The 11,797-nt window shown below is 38.7% G+C and overlaps 3 protein-coding genes across 6 annotated transcripts; 2 read left to right on the forward strand and 1 right to left on the reverse strand.

Moving 5' to 3' along the window:
- The first annotated feature begins 408 nt into the window (after nucleotides 1-408).
- On the forward strand, nucleotides 409-3,016 carry LOC125192851 (protein DETOXIFICATION 25-like). 3 transcript variants are annotated; one of them, XM_048090516.1, is made up of 7 exons: nucleotides 409-564; nucleotides 1,086-1,341; nucleotides 1,414-1,955; nucleotides 2,039-2,125; nucleotides 2,198-2,254; nucleotides 2,323-2,680; nucleotides 2,766-3,016. In XM_048090516.1, the coding sequence occupies exons 2-7, from the start codon at nucleotides 1,096-1,098 to the stop codon at nucleotides 2,919-2,921; spliced, it is 1,446 nt and encodes a 481-aa protein (XP_047946473.1). In that variant the 5' UTR covers nucleotides 409-564; nucleotides 1,086-1,095; the 3' UTR covers nucleotides 2,922-3,016. The 3 variants fall into 3 exon arrangements, with proteins under 3 accessions (XP_047946473.1, XP_047946475.1, XP_047946474.1); XM_048090518.1 differs by having other exon boundaries at nucleotides 458-564; nucleotides 1,092-1,341; XM_048090517.1 differs by lacking the exon at nucleotides 409-564 and adding an exon at nucleotides 585-720.
- A 2,284-nt stretch (nucleotides 3,017-5,300) lies between these two features.
- On the forward strand, nucleotides 5,301-7,964 carry LOC125196402 (protein DETOXIFICATION 25-like). Of its 2 annotated transcripts, none has more exons than XR_007171887.1 (8): nucleotides 5,301-5,614; nucleotides 5,931-6,472; nucleotides 6,670-6,756; nucleotides 6,822-6,878; nucleotides 6,946-7,184; nucleotides 7,372-7,504; nucleotides 7,599-7,685; nucleotides 7,760-7,964. XR_007171887.1 is itself a non-coding variant. In XM_048094896.1 (8 exons), exons 1-8 carry the CDS (start codon nucleotides 5,360-5,362, stop codon nucleotides 7,844-7,846), a joined length of 1,473 nt encoding a protein of 490 aa, XP_047950853.1. In that variant the 5' UTR covers nucleotides 5,303-5,359; the 3' UTR covers nucleotides 7,847-7,964. The 2 variants fall into 2 exon arrangements, 1 of the variants encoding a protein (XP_047950853.1); XM_048094896.1 differs by having other exon boundaries at nucleotides 5,303-5,614; nucleotides 7,386-7,504.
- Nucleotides 7,965-11,290, reverse strand: LOC125196403 (ELMO domain-containing protein C). The gene is made up of 10 exons (XM_048094897.1): nucleotides 11,131-11,290; nucleotides 10,845-11,008; nucleotides 10,657-10,759; nucleotides 10,403-10,515; nucleotides 9,712-9,780; nucleotides 9,369-9,484; nucleotides 9,228-9,282; nucleotides 8,595-8,715; nucleotides 8,293-8,435; nucleotides 7,965-8,213 (listed from the first exon to the last, which is right to left on the reverse strand). Exons 2-10 carry the CDS (start codon nucleotides 10,986-10,988, stop codon nucleotides 8,112-8,114), a joined length of 966 nt encoding a protein of 321 aa, XP_047950854.1. The 5' UTR covers nucleotides 10,989-11,008; nucleotides 11,131-11,290; the 3' UTR covers nucleotides 7,965-8,111.
- Between the last annotated feature and the right edge of the window lie 507 nt (nucleotides 11,291-11,797).

The raw sequence follows: 11,797 nt of genomic DNA on the forward strand, positions 1-11,797 counted from the left end.
GGAAAAATATGTTGACTTTTAATGAAAAGGGAAATGACTCTATTACTATGGAACGTACCAAAATGGTAAAATGACTCTATTAATATAAAACGGAGGAGTATTAAATTAAGTCCTAAGTCAGAGATTCACTAAGATTCTATTTTTTTAATAAAAAATCAATAATAAAAACAAATATTTACTTTTCTCTGACAATCCCCTTTCACCAACCTCATGCACGTGATATTTTTGTAATTAAAGGCTACATTAACAATCTACCAAACATTACAGAGGCAGAAACTATTTGATCTCTTATAGCAATGTTTTTTTTTTCTTTGTATGTATTAAATGCAATGACTTTTAGATGAATAAATTATACAACTACTCCTTATCCATTTATTACTTGCAACAAAATGCACCCCATCGAGTTGATATATGCACGTTGCCGCCATGATGCCACCCTAGAATTCGTACTTCCTTCTATTTAATTTATCAATCAGTCGTCTCGTCTCTCTCTCTCTCTCTCTCTCTCTGTTTGTGTGTGGGAAAGAGATAGTTTAAGCTCAATTCATCGCATTTTCCTCTTGAGTAAGCCTTCACATTCCCCATGGCTGTCATTGTGTGTGTGTAGTGTGTTTATTTTTTTCATATTTCATCGCCTCCAGATCTGCTTCAAGCTCTCCTTTGTGTTTTCTGTTTACTGATTTTTCGAATTTCTGTGCTCAACCTCAACCAACTAATAAAGTTAGCAACTTCCGTTTAATTTCTGCATTTTTATGCCCTAATCTATCTGGGTTTCTTGTAAATTTATATATTTAGAACAGAAGAAATTAGGGACTGGCCTAGACATTCATAAAGTTGAGATCTTGGAAATAAATATACCAGATTTGATATACTATTGTGTTTCCCCCAAAAAAGTTGTTACAATTTCTGTTGAATGTCTAGGTCAGTGTTTAATCACGTTTGAGCTGAACTCATAAATTTGTCAGATTTGTAGTATCTTTTGTTAGAATATTGTTTATAAGGAATCCATGAAGTGCAGTGATTGTATTGCCATATACTCAATTTGAATACTAAGAGAACTTGGCTTGTTGTTGGTGGTGGAAAAGGTGCAGAGGCATGGATAATGGCATTCATGATAAGCTGCTGAGGTCAGAAGGGGAGGAGGTTGGTGATTTGAAAGAAAGAGTCTACGACGAGTCGAAGAAGATATGGAGGATAGCTCTTCCTGGCATAGTTGCCAGAGTTGCATCATTTGGTGCCTTGATCGTCACTCAGTCCTTCATCGGCCACATAAGCGCCGTTGATCTTGCTGCTTATGCGCTTGTTCAGACCCTCACAGTTCGTTTCGCCAATGGAATTCTGGTAATTTTTCACATCATAGCCTCGGATATTATGAAAATGTGAAGTAAATGCATCATCCTCCTCTGTATCCAGATTGGAATGTCGAGTGCAACCGAGACTCTCTGTGGACAAGCATACGGTGCGAAACAGTATCACATGATGGGGATTTATCTGCAAAGATCATGGATTGTGAACTTGATAACCTGCACCCTCTTGATGCCTCTGTTCATCTTCGGAGGGGCCATATTCCGTCTGCTAGGCGAAGAATCTGACATTGCATATGCAGCCGGGTACATCTCGTGGTGGTTCATCCCCTTGATTTACAACTTCGTCTTCACTCTGACGATCCAGATGTATCTGCAAGCGCAGCAGAAGAACATTGTGGTTGCTTGGATATCCATAGTGCAGATTATCGTGCATGTGCTGCTCTCGTGGCTGTTCGTGTACCATCTCAACTTGGGGATTCCAGGCGCCATGACCGCCCTCAACATATCGTCGTTGTTGGTGAGCTTTGTTGAGCTCGTGTATATCCTAGGAGGCTGGTGCCCTGAGACGTGGACGGGGTTCAGCAGCGCTGCTTTCAAGGATTTGTTGCCCGTGATCAAGCTCTCGATCTCCTCTGGTGTCATGGTTTGGTATATCTCTCGTTACTCATTAACATGGCTTCTGCTTCTGCTTCTGCTTCAAGCAAATCTCCAAATCTGAATGTCTTTTGCAGCTTGGAATTGTGGTACAATTCGATACTGGTGTTGTTGGCCGGGTACATGCACAATGCTGAGGTTGCCATATCTGCATTTTCCATTTGGTAAGCGTTGTGTTGTGTTGTTTGTTTTCATCTTGTCCTGATAAAGATGATGGCAAATTGAGTCATTTGCAGCCTTAATATCAACGGATGGGAGTTCATGCTTTGCCTCGGATTTCTTGGTGCTGCGTGGTATGTCGATTTTTCTTGATCTTGAGCTCTGTGTTTTCAGATTTTCTTGACTCGTGCAAACTGTGTAGTGTGCGGATTGCAAATGAACTGGGGCGAGGAGATGTTAATGCGACTAAGTTCTCTATCAAAGTCCTTCTATCCACTTCCGTGTTGATTGGGGTGGCCTGCACCATCCCTTGCTTGGCCTTCGGGCACAACCTGGGATACTTGTTCACCAACGACGAGGCAGTCGTGAAGGCTGTTGCAAATCTGTCTCATCTGCTTGCCATCTCGGTGCTGCTCAACAGTATCTATCCAGTGCTCTCAGGTGTGTCCGTTGGGGCAGGGCTGCAGGGAACGGTTGCGATTATCAACCTGTGCTGCTATTATTTAGTTGGAATTCCGATAGGGGCTCTACTGGGATACGTTGCCGGTCTACAAGTTGAGGTAAAAATCGGAATGCGTTACCAGCATCTTCCATTGTTGCGGGTGTATGGTATGTGACTGACATGGCGATTATTGACATGTGCAGGGAATATGGATTGGAATGATCATTGGAATTCTAGTTCAGACGCTGGCGCTGAGCTACATGGCTTTTAAAACCGACTGGGACCTTCAGGTGAAGCTAGCCGCGGAACGGCTGCAGCGTTGGGCCCTCAAGTCACCGGATAAAAACGGCAGCGCTTGAAGAGGTGTTTGTATCTGCAGATGTTTTAGGCTGCTATAGAATTGCATTGCATCAAATCAAATTCAACGTAATTTCATGCCATCTTTTTTCGCTCATCTATATATGCTTATTGTTTGCCCTACATTTAACAAAACACATACGTACCAAAATGGTTATGTAAAATAGATGTATTATACTATATAGGGAAGAGTTAAAAAACTAGTACCAATATAAATCATGAACTCTTTGTCCAACGTTGTGAAGTTTCAGTAATACTAATATATAAATTCGAGAATGGGAATTTTACTTCGTCTATGGGATTCAAACTAAATAATACTACTCTGTAGATTTAATAAAGTGATGAATCACGCACGGTAAATATTTACGTTTTTAGGGCTGAAAATATTTACATTAATGATGATGTTACTCGTTAAAAGGTTTGATTGCGTTATAGTTGCTTAATGAAAAGGTAAGTTTGGCACATATTCTATGCAAAGATGCTCTGTTTTTGGTATATATTCTATGGTTCAACCTTCAAGAAGATATCATGGCTTTTGAATCCTTGTATTTTATTGCATTTACGATATCAAATTAGTCAAACAAAGATTTGAAGTTGCAAATAGGCTTGTGATGATGTGCATACTCTCGGTTTGAAGGTGACGTGTGCTAAGAACGTGATTGCCTCTCTTTGTGATGGTGCGACTTCAAGAACTCCTCAAGTACATGTATTTAATTTGATATGTGAGTATCTAATAGTATTTCTTAGTAATTCGTAACTTCTGAAAATAAATTTCAAAATTAGATTTTAAGATATGGTTCCACCGCGATTTTTTTAGGGAATTGATTATATAATACGAACAAAACAAACATACGTAGAATGGGGGAAGCTTCGAATGCCACAGAACTGGAGAAAGTTGGTAAGTAGCCTGGGAGGGGAACTCCAAAAACTTGATTAAAGAGCATTTATGTTTTTTATGGCTTTGTAAAAGACTACAAGGGATCACATCTAGTGATCATCCTCGAATGATTAGCTGACCAATATTTATGGACCTGACATGCATTCTTTTTGGGTGGTCTAACAATGACACCAACATCGTAAACAAGTGCTCAAAATCATAATTCATACAGTATGAGTTACTACTATCTGGCACATGACATCTATCGAAAGATGGCCGGTGTTCGTGAATCGATCACTGTGTCTGTCAGACCTAATGAAAACATTGTTCGCATGGGCGGATCTATATGCATCATAGGAGGGGTCATTTGCCTCATATTTTCCAACCTATACATATACTCCTCATTCCCCAATATGTGTCTCATTAATAATACAAGAAAAATGAGTTAGTGGAATGTGTAGTCCATTACAAAAAATACTAAAAGTAAAGTGAGACAATTAATAAGGGATGTAGAAATCTGGGACACATAATGGGAACATATAGAGAGTATTACTTATTTTAAAATTTATTTCTTTTAATCTCCCATTGGATGTCCCTCTTCAAATTCTTAACATTCCTTCATATGAAAATTTGTCCCCCTCCTATAAATTCCTGGCTCCGATCAAAGGCATCAGGCAACAATAAAGGATGTTAGGCGAATGTGTAAAGTCTGTCACCAATCATTCATATATGAATGCATACATTATCCTACATAACATGATCACCATGGTGACGTAGAAGAACACAACTAATTTTCAGAGTCAACTCTTCCAGAAGGATCAATTCAAAGAAATTTAGACACACTTCTTAAACGGAGAAATAATTTTCTTTAAGTGTGTAATGTTTGTATTTCAATTATGTACGATTTTCAAAAAGTTCAAAGAAAAGAAGCCAGCTAACAGAAAAAATAATGATCTAACTCGTAATAGTAGTACTATTACCTAATTTTTGAGAACCAGTTTTTAGTGGGATACGAATCACGACTCCAGCTACGGATGCAACAATAATGTAATTTTTTTACTAATTTAGTATGTTAACTCTGCATGCATATATGTTACTGAAAAAACCTCACATGTTTCATAACTAAATGTAGATTAAATAATTCCACTAGTTAATAGGCTGACTGAAATAACTAAACAAACTTGGATTCAATAAACTATTAGGAAAAAATCTCTTAAAACAACTGATTAAATTTAAACTAAACTAAAATAGATAGCAAGTTTGAATTTATATTGGAAAAAATAGGCCAATCCGTAATAAAGATAACTTAAACCGAAATATATTGATCAATATATTAGTAATTAAAATAGAGGTTCATGTTTCAGTTCCTATTTATGAAAGTGGAGTTTGGAATAAATTAGTGAAGTCCACCATGACATGTCCATCCACTTTTGGCTCAGTGGCATATAAAGTTATTGGTGCTTTCTTATCTTTTATTCTTAATTTGCATCTAAGTTATTCTTAAACCAAAAAACGCTTAAGCCCAACCATTTCAATCACCATAACTAATCTCTATCCTCCCCCATGGATGAATGCATGCAACAAAATCTGCTCAATCCAACGCCACAATCAGTACATGTCGACTTGAAGTTGAAGGCAAAAATCTATCAAGAATCCAAGAAAATATGGCGAGTAGCATTGCCTAGCATCATCTCAAGAGTTACTTCATTTGCCACTATAGTTGTCACTCAATCTTTCATTGGACACATCAACTCTACCCATCTTGCCGCCTATGCTCTTGTCCAAACCCTCATCGTCCGATTCGTCAATGGAATAGTGGTAATCAAAATTCTTATCTATATTTTTCGGTTTGTTAGACAAAATAATCATGAGATTGTGAGATTGTTTTAGTTGGAGTGGATGGTTATGACTAATTATCACATGATTAACCATCTAGTATTGAATTCTCATGAACCAAACACGATACATATTTATAATCTTGCAAACCGAACAGTCCAGTAGTATATAGGTTTTGATTGATAGTATAAGTTTTTCCGTACTAAGACATTGACACATTGTGTTGGATTTGATCTCTGCACTTGTTGGGCTAATTGGGGTTGGACAACACTTATATATATTTATGGTCTGATACAAGATTGGGATGTCGAGCGCAACTGAAACCTTGTGCGGGCAAGCCTATGGGGCGAAGCAGCATCACATGATGGGGATCTTCCTGCAACGTTCGTGGCTGGTGGATTTGGTCAGCCTAACCTTACTCCTCCCCCTCTTCGTCTTCGCGACGCCTATATTCCTGGCGTTGGGGGAGGATGAGGCCATTGCTGCTTCGGCGGGGTACATCTCCCTGTGGTTCATCCCGTTCGTGTACAGCATCGTCTTCGCCCTCACCATCCAGATGTACCTGCAGGCGCAGCAGAAGAACATGGTGGTGGCATGGCTCTCCGCAGCCCAGCTGGCCATCCACGTCCCCTTGTCTTGGCTCTTGGTGACCGTCATGGACTTGGGGGTGGCCGGGGCAATGTGCGCACTCTGTGTGTCGTCGTGGCTGGTCGTTGCGGGGGAGTTTGTTTACATATTTGGAGGGTGGTGTCACCATTCTTGGACAGGATTCACCATGGCTGCTTTTCATGACATTATTCCTGTCGTCAAGCTCTCTATTTCCTCTGGCGTCATGCTCTGGTAGGGGTATCGAAACGGGTTACCAACTTATTACTGTACATATTTACAAAATTAACCTTAATTACTATGGATATTATTTTGGGATATTGGTCCATAATCTTTAATCTAATTCTAGTATTTCCTACTAAATTTTAAAATGTCACGGACTTTACATTTTGTGTTATTTTCCAAACTGACCCGAATATGATTTTGGACAGTTTGGAGCTATGGTACTATGCCATTTTGGTGTTGCTAGCCGGCTACATGAAAAATGCTCAAGTTTCAATCTCTGCCTTCTCTATATGGTAATATGATAAAATCTCTCTCTTTTTAAATCATCGAAAATAATAACAATAGTAACATATTACAGCCTGAATGTGAGCGGGTTGGAGTTCATGATCAGCATGGGCATGATGGGTGCTGCAATGTAAGTATGCATATTTATGTTGGTCTTGCAAATAAATACTTTCGACTGATTATCGGTTGGTGGGAAGTGTGAGGGTGGCGAACGAGCTGGGCGCAGGCGACGCAGCGGCCACGAGGTTCTCGATTAAGGTGGTGATGGCCACATCGGTGGTGATAGGGGCGGTTTTCTGGATCCTCTGTTTAATTTTTGGCAGCAAACTGGGCTACTTGTTTACCCGGGACGAGGATGTTGTTGTGGCGGTCGCCGGCCTCTCTCTTTTGCTTGCCTTCACGCTCTTGCTCAATGCCATATATCCCGTCCTCTCAGGTTTCTGTTTTGCATTTTTCTAGTCTGTCGACGAATTTGTTTGTTAGGCCGATGCACACTCGAACTCCACAGTTTTATGTTTGTGACACTTTCTAAAAGGCCCTATTTTAATGAAGTAGAGGTTGCACTTATCTATTGCTTTCACATTTTATAATTTTCCGATATGGGATGGTTTGAACCCCAACAGTTTGTTCGGTGCAGGTGTTGCTATTGGAGCAGGGCTGCAGAGCAAAGTTGCGATTATTAGCTTCGTTTGTTTTTATGCCATTGGATTGCCTATTGGAGCTGTGCTTGGATATGTGGTTCATCTCCAAGCAAAGGTACATCTAAAAAATAATCAACTTAAAAATGTCAAATTTGATAAACAAATTTCACTTTTCAACTTTAAAATATACATGAGAATGGCACTGGCAGGGGATATGGATTGGGATGATGAGCGGAGTTGTGACTCAAACTCTTGCACTATGTTACATGACTTGGAAAACAGAGTGGGATGAACAGGTAAATTCAATAAATAATACCTACTTATTTATTCCCAATTTCATTATACATATCGCACTATTATTGTTGTGCAGGTTTTGATAGCTTCAGCTCGTCTCAAGAGATGGCACCTCAAATCTGGAGAAGAAAATCAACACCACAATTCTGATAATCATTCTTAGCCATCCAACCCACAAATCACTCTTTATTCTTCTCAATGCTTGTATTTGAATTTTTCTTTAAATAAGATGGCCGTTTAATGATTCACACAATGAATGTTGAGTGAGATGGTAGAAGATATGTTTGCTACTCTGTTGTAGTTATTGCATTCACTCTATAAAAAGACTAGTATACAACATTTATGTATAGAAAAACTAGTATCTTGCGATTCAGTGGGGTGATAACAAATTTGTAAACACAACTTACAAGAAAATGATATGCATGCGATTATATTCTCAGTAGATTATATGCTGGCAAATCCTTCACGCTCGATACATCTTCCAGCGCCATCTCCCGCTCTAGTTGTGATCTTGTAGATTTTAGAACTTCCTGCATACAAAAATATGTAGTATCAACCACTGATGAAGGTACTATGAGAAACAGTCGTGCTGGATAGATTTGTTATTACGTTGAATTCCATATATGAGGCTCGCTTGGCAACCCACTGCACGTCCAGCATCTTGAAAGCGACACAAAAGAGGTTGTCGAAGGCCATATCATCGTGGCTCAGCATCTGTAGAAAGCGCTGTCCAGCCAAATTGCTAGGATTGCCTGTAGAAATTTTTATGATCATTTGAATTCATTATAAATGGTAATGAAGCAAGCAATTTTCCATAATCCGTTAAAACTTATTATGAATGCTCATTGGCAGATGAATGAAGGCTTGCTATCATTAGGAATAACTAGAAATAAACATTACAGAATAAGCACCTGATTGTAGATCTAACATTTGAACAAGCATAAATGAAATATTTATGCCAGCCACAGCAAACGGATACTCCCACTCTGACCTGTCTCCATCTCTCTTGTGCAACAGATTTTGAAACACTTCCTGTCATGAATAGTGACACATAAGGACTCTTACAGCTACATTTACTATGCATGAACACCAAGGGAAGCTTTGGGAAGAGTCTACAGTCTACTCGTCATAACTTTTGCAGCATGTAGCATAAACATATACTACTCCCTCTGTTCCATAATAGATGTCTCATTTCTTTTTTAGTTTGTTCCACAAAAGATGTCCCATTTACTTTTTTGAAAAAGTTCTCCCACATCAATATATAAAAATATTTTTCTTTCTCCACTTAACACACAAAATAACATCTCCTAAAATCTCGTGCCATCGCCTAAGTGTGACATTGATTATGGGACGGAGGGAGGGAGTACTTTATAGAAGATTAATACCCTTCAATTTTTTTCTACCGTCATTCCACATATTGCATATCTATTCTTTAAACTAGAACATGTTCTTTCAACTTTCAAGATCTAGCGATAATAACCAGTATAAAAACATTAAACAAAAGGAATAGCCTATTAAAATTCGTGCCAAAGGAAAATACGAACCGGATATGTCTTGGCAAAGAAGATCAAATTCTCCAATGATATAAAGCCTCCGCCCCTAAATATACATTGTTCATGAGCTTCCACCAAATAGGAAATTCACACAATTGCATCTCATTGAACCATACACTTATCACCACACACCTGAAATCTGTCGAAGGGTCTGACCCTTGCCATCCCATATCTTTCCAGGCCTCTGATTTAAGAGCTGGGAGCTGTCTATCAGGATAAGCTAGCCTCCAAAGTTGTCTAAGTGAGTCCTGCAAACAGAATATCAAGCCATTGCTCCATATGATCACATACTATACAATCAGAATTCTCCATTGGATCATGTATTATCAATGTCCTAAATATACTGCCATAAATCATAACAGCAAACCACTTGTGTTCTATTTACTGAAGGGAATCAAATAGTCCACAATCACATTGAATAGTACAAGTAGAAATAACTTATGGGGTGAAAATAGATAAAGAGGCAAACACTTACTTGATGATCTGAACTAGTGCCATCAAAAGGAGCTGAAAGCCTTTGCTTTAGATATTTTAGCCTTGCTTCCTAGTATGAACCAAATCAAGAATGAGATACTAATCTTTGTTTATATGCCCAACAATATGGATGGACATGGAGTAAAAAGTAAACACACCAAAAAGATAAAACTAACATTCCTCCCAACAGAAAAAGTAGTTTGTATGTAACTTAACAGATATACAAAATTAAGAGCATTCCTCACACCAGACCAATCGCCTGTTTCAATCCACTGCATAAGAGTACTCTACTACGTTTAGAAATTAAACATCACTATCGACCATACCCAGAAATGGTTTAAAACAATAACAAGATCGTCAATATAAAGACAAGAAAAATCATTATATGGCTAAGTATTACTCCAGCAGTGCAAATCATATTCAGATCGCACAAGCATGGATTTAACTAATGTCAACATGCCTCCCGAATATAGCACAAGTGGTTTAAACTTTCAGCAGCAGTAACAATCCTTTGACAAAGTAAAGAAAACTGCAAGGAGAAAAAAAAAAACTGCAGCCTATCCAGCTAGTTCTACCTGTAAATAGAATTTATGCTACGGCCTACCAAATAACATTCTCCATATAAATCAAAAAATGAAAGGATAAGACAGTAACTTGTCTACTAAAAGACGGTCGATAAAGTCGTGTTATACCTGCAAGGGACTAAGTATAACTGGCGGAAGCAAGTTGTTGGCTCCATTCTGAGTGCCCGATATAAATGGTACGATCCGAGCTAGTAGAGACCCGGAACTAAGAACAATATTTGCTGATGGACAAAGAATTACTAATCAAGACATAATTTTTTAAAAAAACACCATCACGAATCAAACCATAGCTAAAACCATACTAGCACAAACACACTCAAAATCACAAAAATCAAGCAACGAAATTTCAAGTGAATGCCGACCTAACCATTGAGCCCACTGAGCAATCACATTGGAGAATACCAGTGTCCAATGAAGATACTCTTTACGCCGCTGTTCATCCAAAATATCCACAAGCGATGTCCCCTTCAATTAATTCAAAAAACAGTATCAGCACTAACGCAATTGATAAACTCGATTCTGATCGAGAAAACTAAACAGCAAGGAGTACCTCATTGTGTTTGGTATAATCGTAATGTCCATCTCCCAGCAACGGCTCGCTCAATGCATCAAAATCCGACGTCTCGCAACGATCGTGTCTTCCGCCGTCAATATCGCCATGGTACAGCCGCCTTCTCAGCGTACGGGAAGTCATTTAAACGGCGTCGTTCGTCCCTGTTCAAGCTCGAGAAATTGCGATCAAATTGCAAGGAAAAACCCTTATAATTATAGGAATACATACAGAAAAGGGGTGAAATTGCAAAATAATCAAGTCAAAGAAAATTGAAGATACTCACAAGCAGATTGGAGAAGAGGATTGAATCTACGAATATGGGGGAAAGGAAAGCTTGTTTAAATAGTGATTCAATTCGATTTTTGTTGAAGGGGTTTTGGAGATGTCTTCCGATTTGCACTCTGCTTACTACCTTCGGAATTAAGGAAGAATCAAAATCCTTCAATATTTTACTACCGTTGACTAAATTCATATTTTTCTCTGTAATTTTGTCAAATCCGATATTATATGTTATATTTACTTTTTAGTTAATGAATTTAATAATTTTGATAGTGTATGATCGCCGAGAGCTGCTTCACATATTCGTCTAAGTGCGCGTGTGATACCGGACGCGGGTCAGAGTGCATGGGTCGAGGGTGACGTTGCATAAGAAGTTAGTTAGTTGTAACTGATTCTCGTTGCAGAGGTGAGCCAGCATATAAAAGGCTGGACTCCAGCTCATATCACACATTATTCAACACTCATTTGTAACAGAAGTAGGAGATAGGAGAAAGAGAGAGAGAGATCTTGCGATTCAATCTTGTGAGTAGATTGTAGAGAGCTCCGAGTGATTTTCTTTCTTGTTCCATAATCTGTACATCTTTCCTTGAGCTTGATCAATACATCCATAACCGATCTCTTCCCGTGGACGTAGACATTTGTCGAACCACGTTAAATCTTTGTGTTCTTAC

This window comes from Salvia hispanica, chromosome 6 (genome assembly GCF_023119035.1).
Source record: "Salvia hispanica cultivar TCC Black 2014 chromosome 6, UniMelb_Shisp_WGS_1.0, whole genome shotgun sequence".
In the NCBI taxonomy this organism is placed as follows: Eukaryota; Viridiplantae; Streptophyta; class Magnoliopsida; order Lamiales; family Lamiaceae; genus Salvia; species Salvia hispanica.

Bases quoted from the DNA above. Each gene is read 5' to 3' on its own strand.
- LOC125192851 (XM_048090516.1), top strand. From the start codon at position 1,096: ATGGATAATGGCATTCATGATAAGCTGCTGAGGTCAGAAGGGGAGGAG. The intron at 1,956-2,038 runs GTATATCTCTCG...TGTCTTTTGCAG, and splicing joins TCCTCTGGTGTCATGGTTTG to CTTGGAATTGTGGTACAATT. The intron at 2,255-2,322 runs GTATGTCGATTT...CAAACTGTGTAG, and splicing joins GGATTTCTTGGTGCTGCGTG to TGTGCGGATTGCAAATGAAC.
- LOC125196402 (XM_048094896.1), top strand. From the start codon at position 5,360: ATGGATGAATGCATGCAACAAAATCTGCTCAATCCAACGCCACAATCA. The intron at 7,505-7,598 runs GTACATCTAAAA...TGGCACTGGCAG, and splicing joins TGGTTCATCTCCAAGCAAAG to GGGATATGGATTGGGATGAT. The intron at 7,686-7,759 runs GTAAATTCAATA...ATTGTTGTGCAG, and splicing joins AAACAGAGTGGGATGAACAG to GTTTTGATAGCTTCAGCTCG.
- LOC125196403 (XM_048094897.1), bottom strand. From the start codon at position 10,988: ATGACTTCCCGTACGCTGAGAAGGCGGCTGTACCATGGCGATATTGAC. The intron at 9,781-10,402 runs GTATAACACGAC...GGTTCATACTAG, and splicing joins TTATACTTAGTCCCTTGCAG to GAAGCAAGGCTAAAATATCT. The intron at 8,214-8,292 runs GTAATAACAAAT...TTTTGTATGCAG, and splicing joins CCTCATATATGGAATTCAAC to GAAGTTCTAAAATCTACAAG.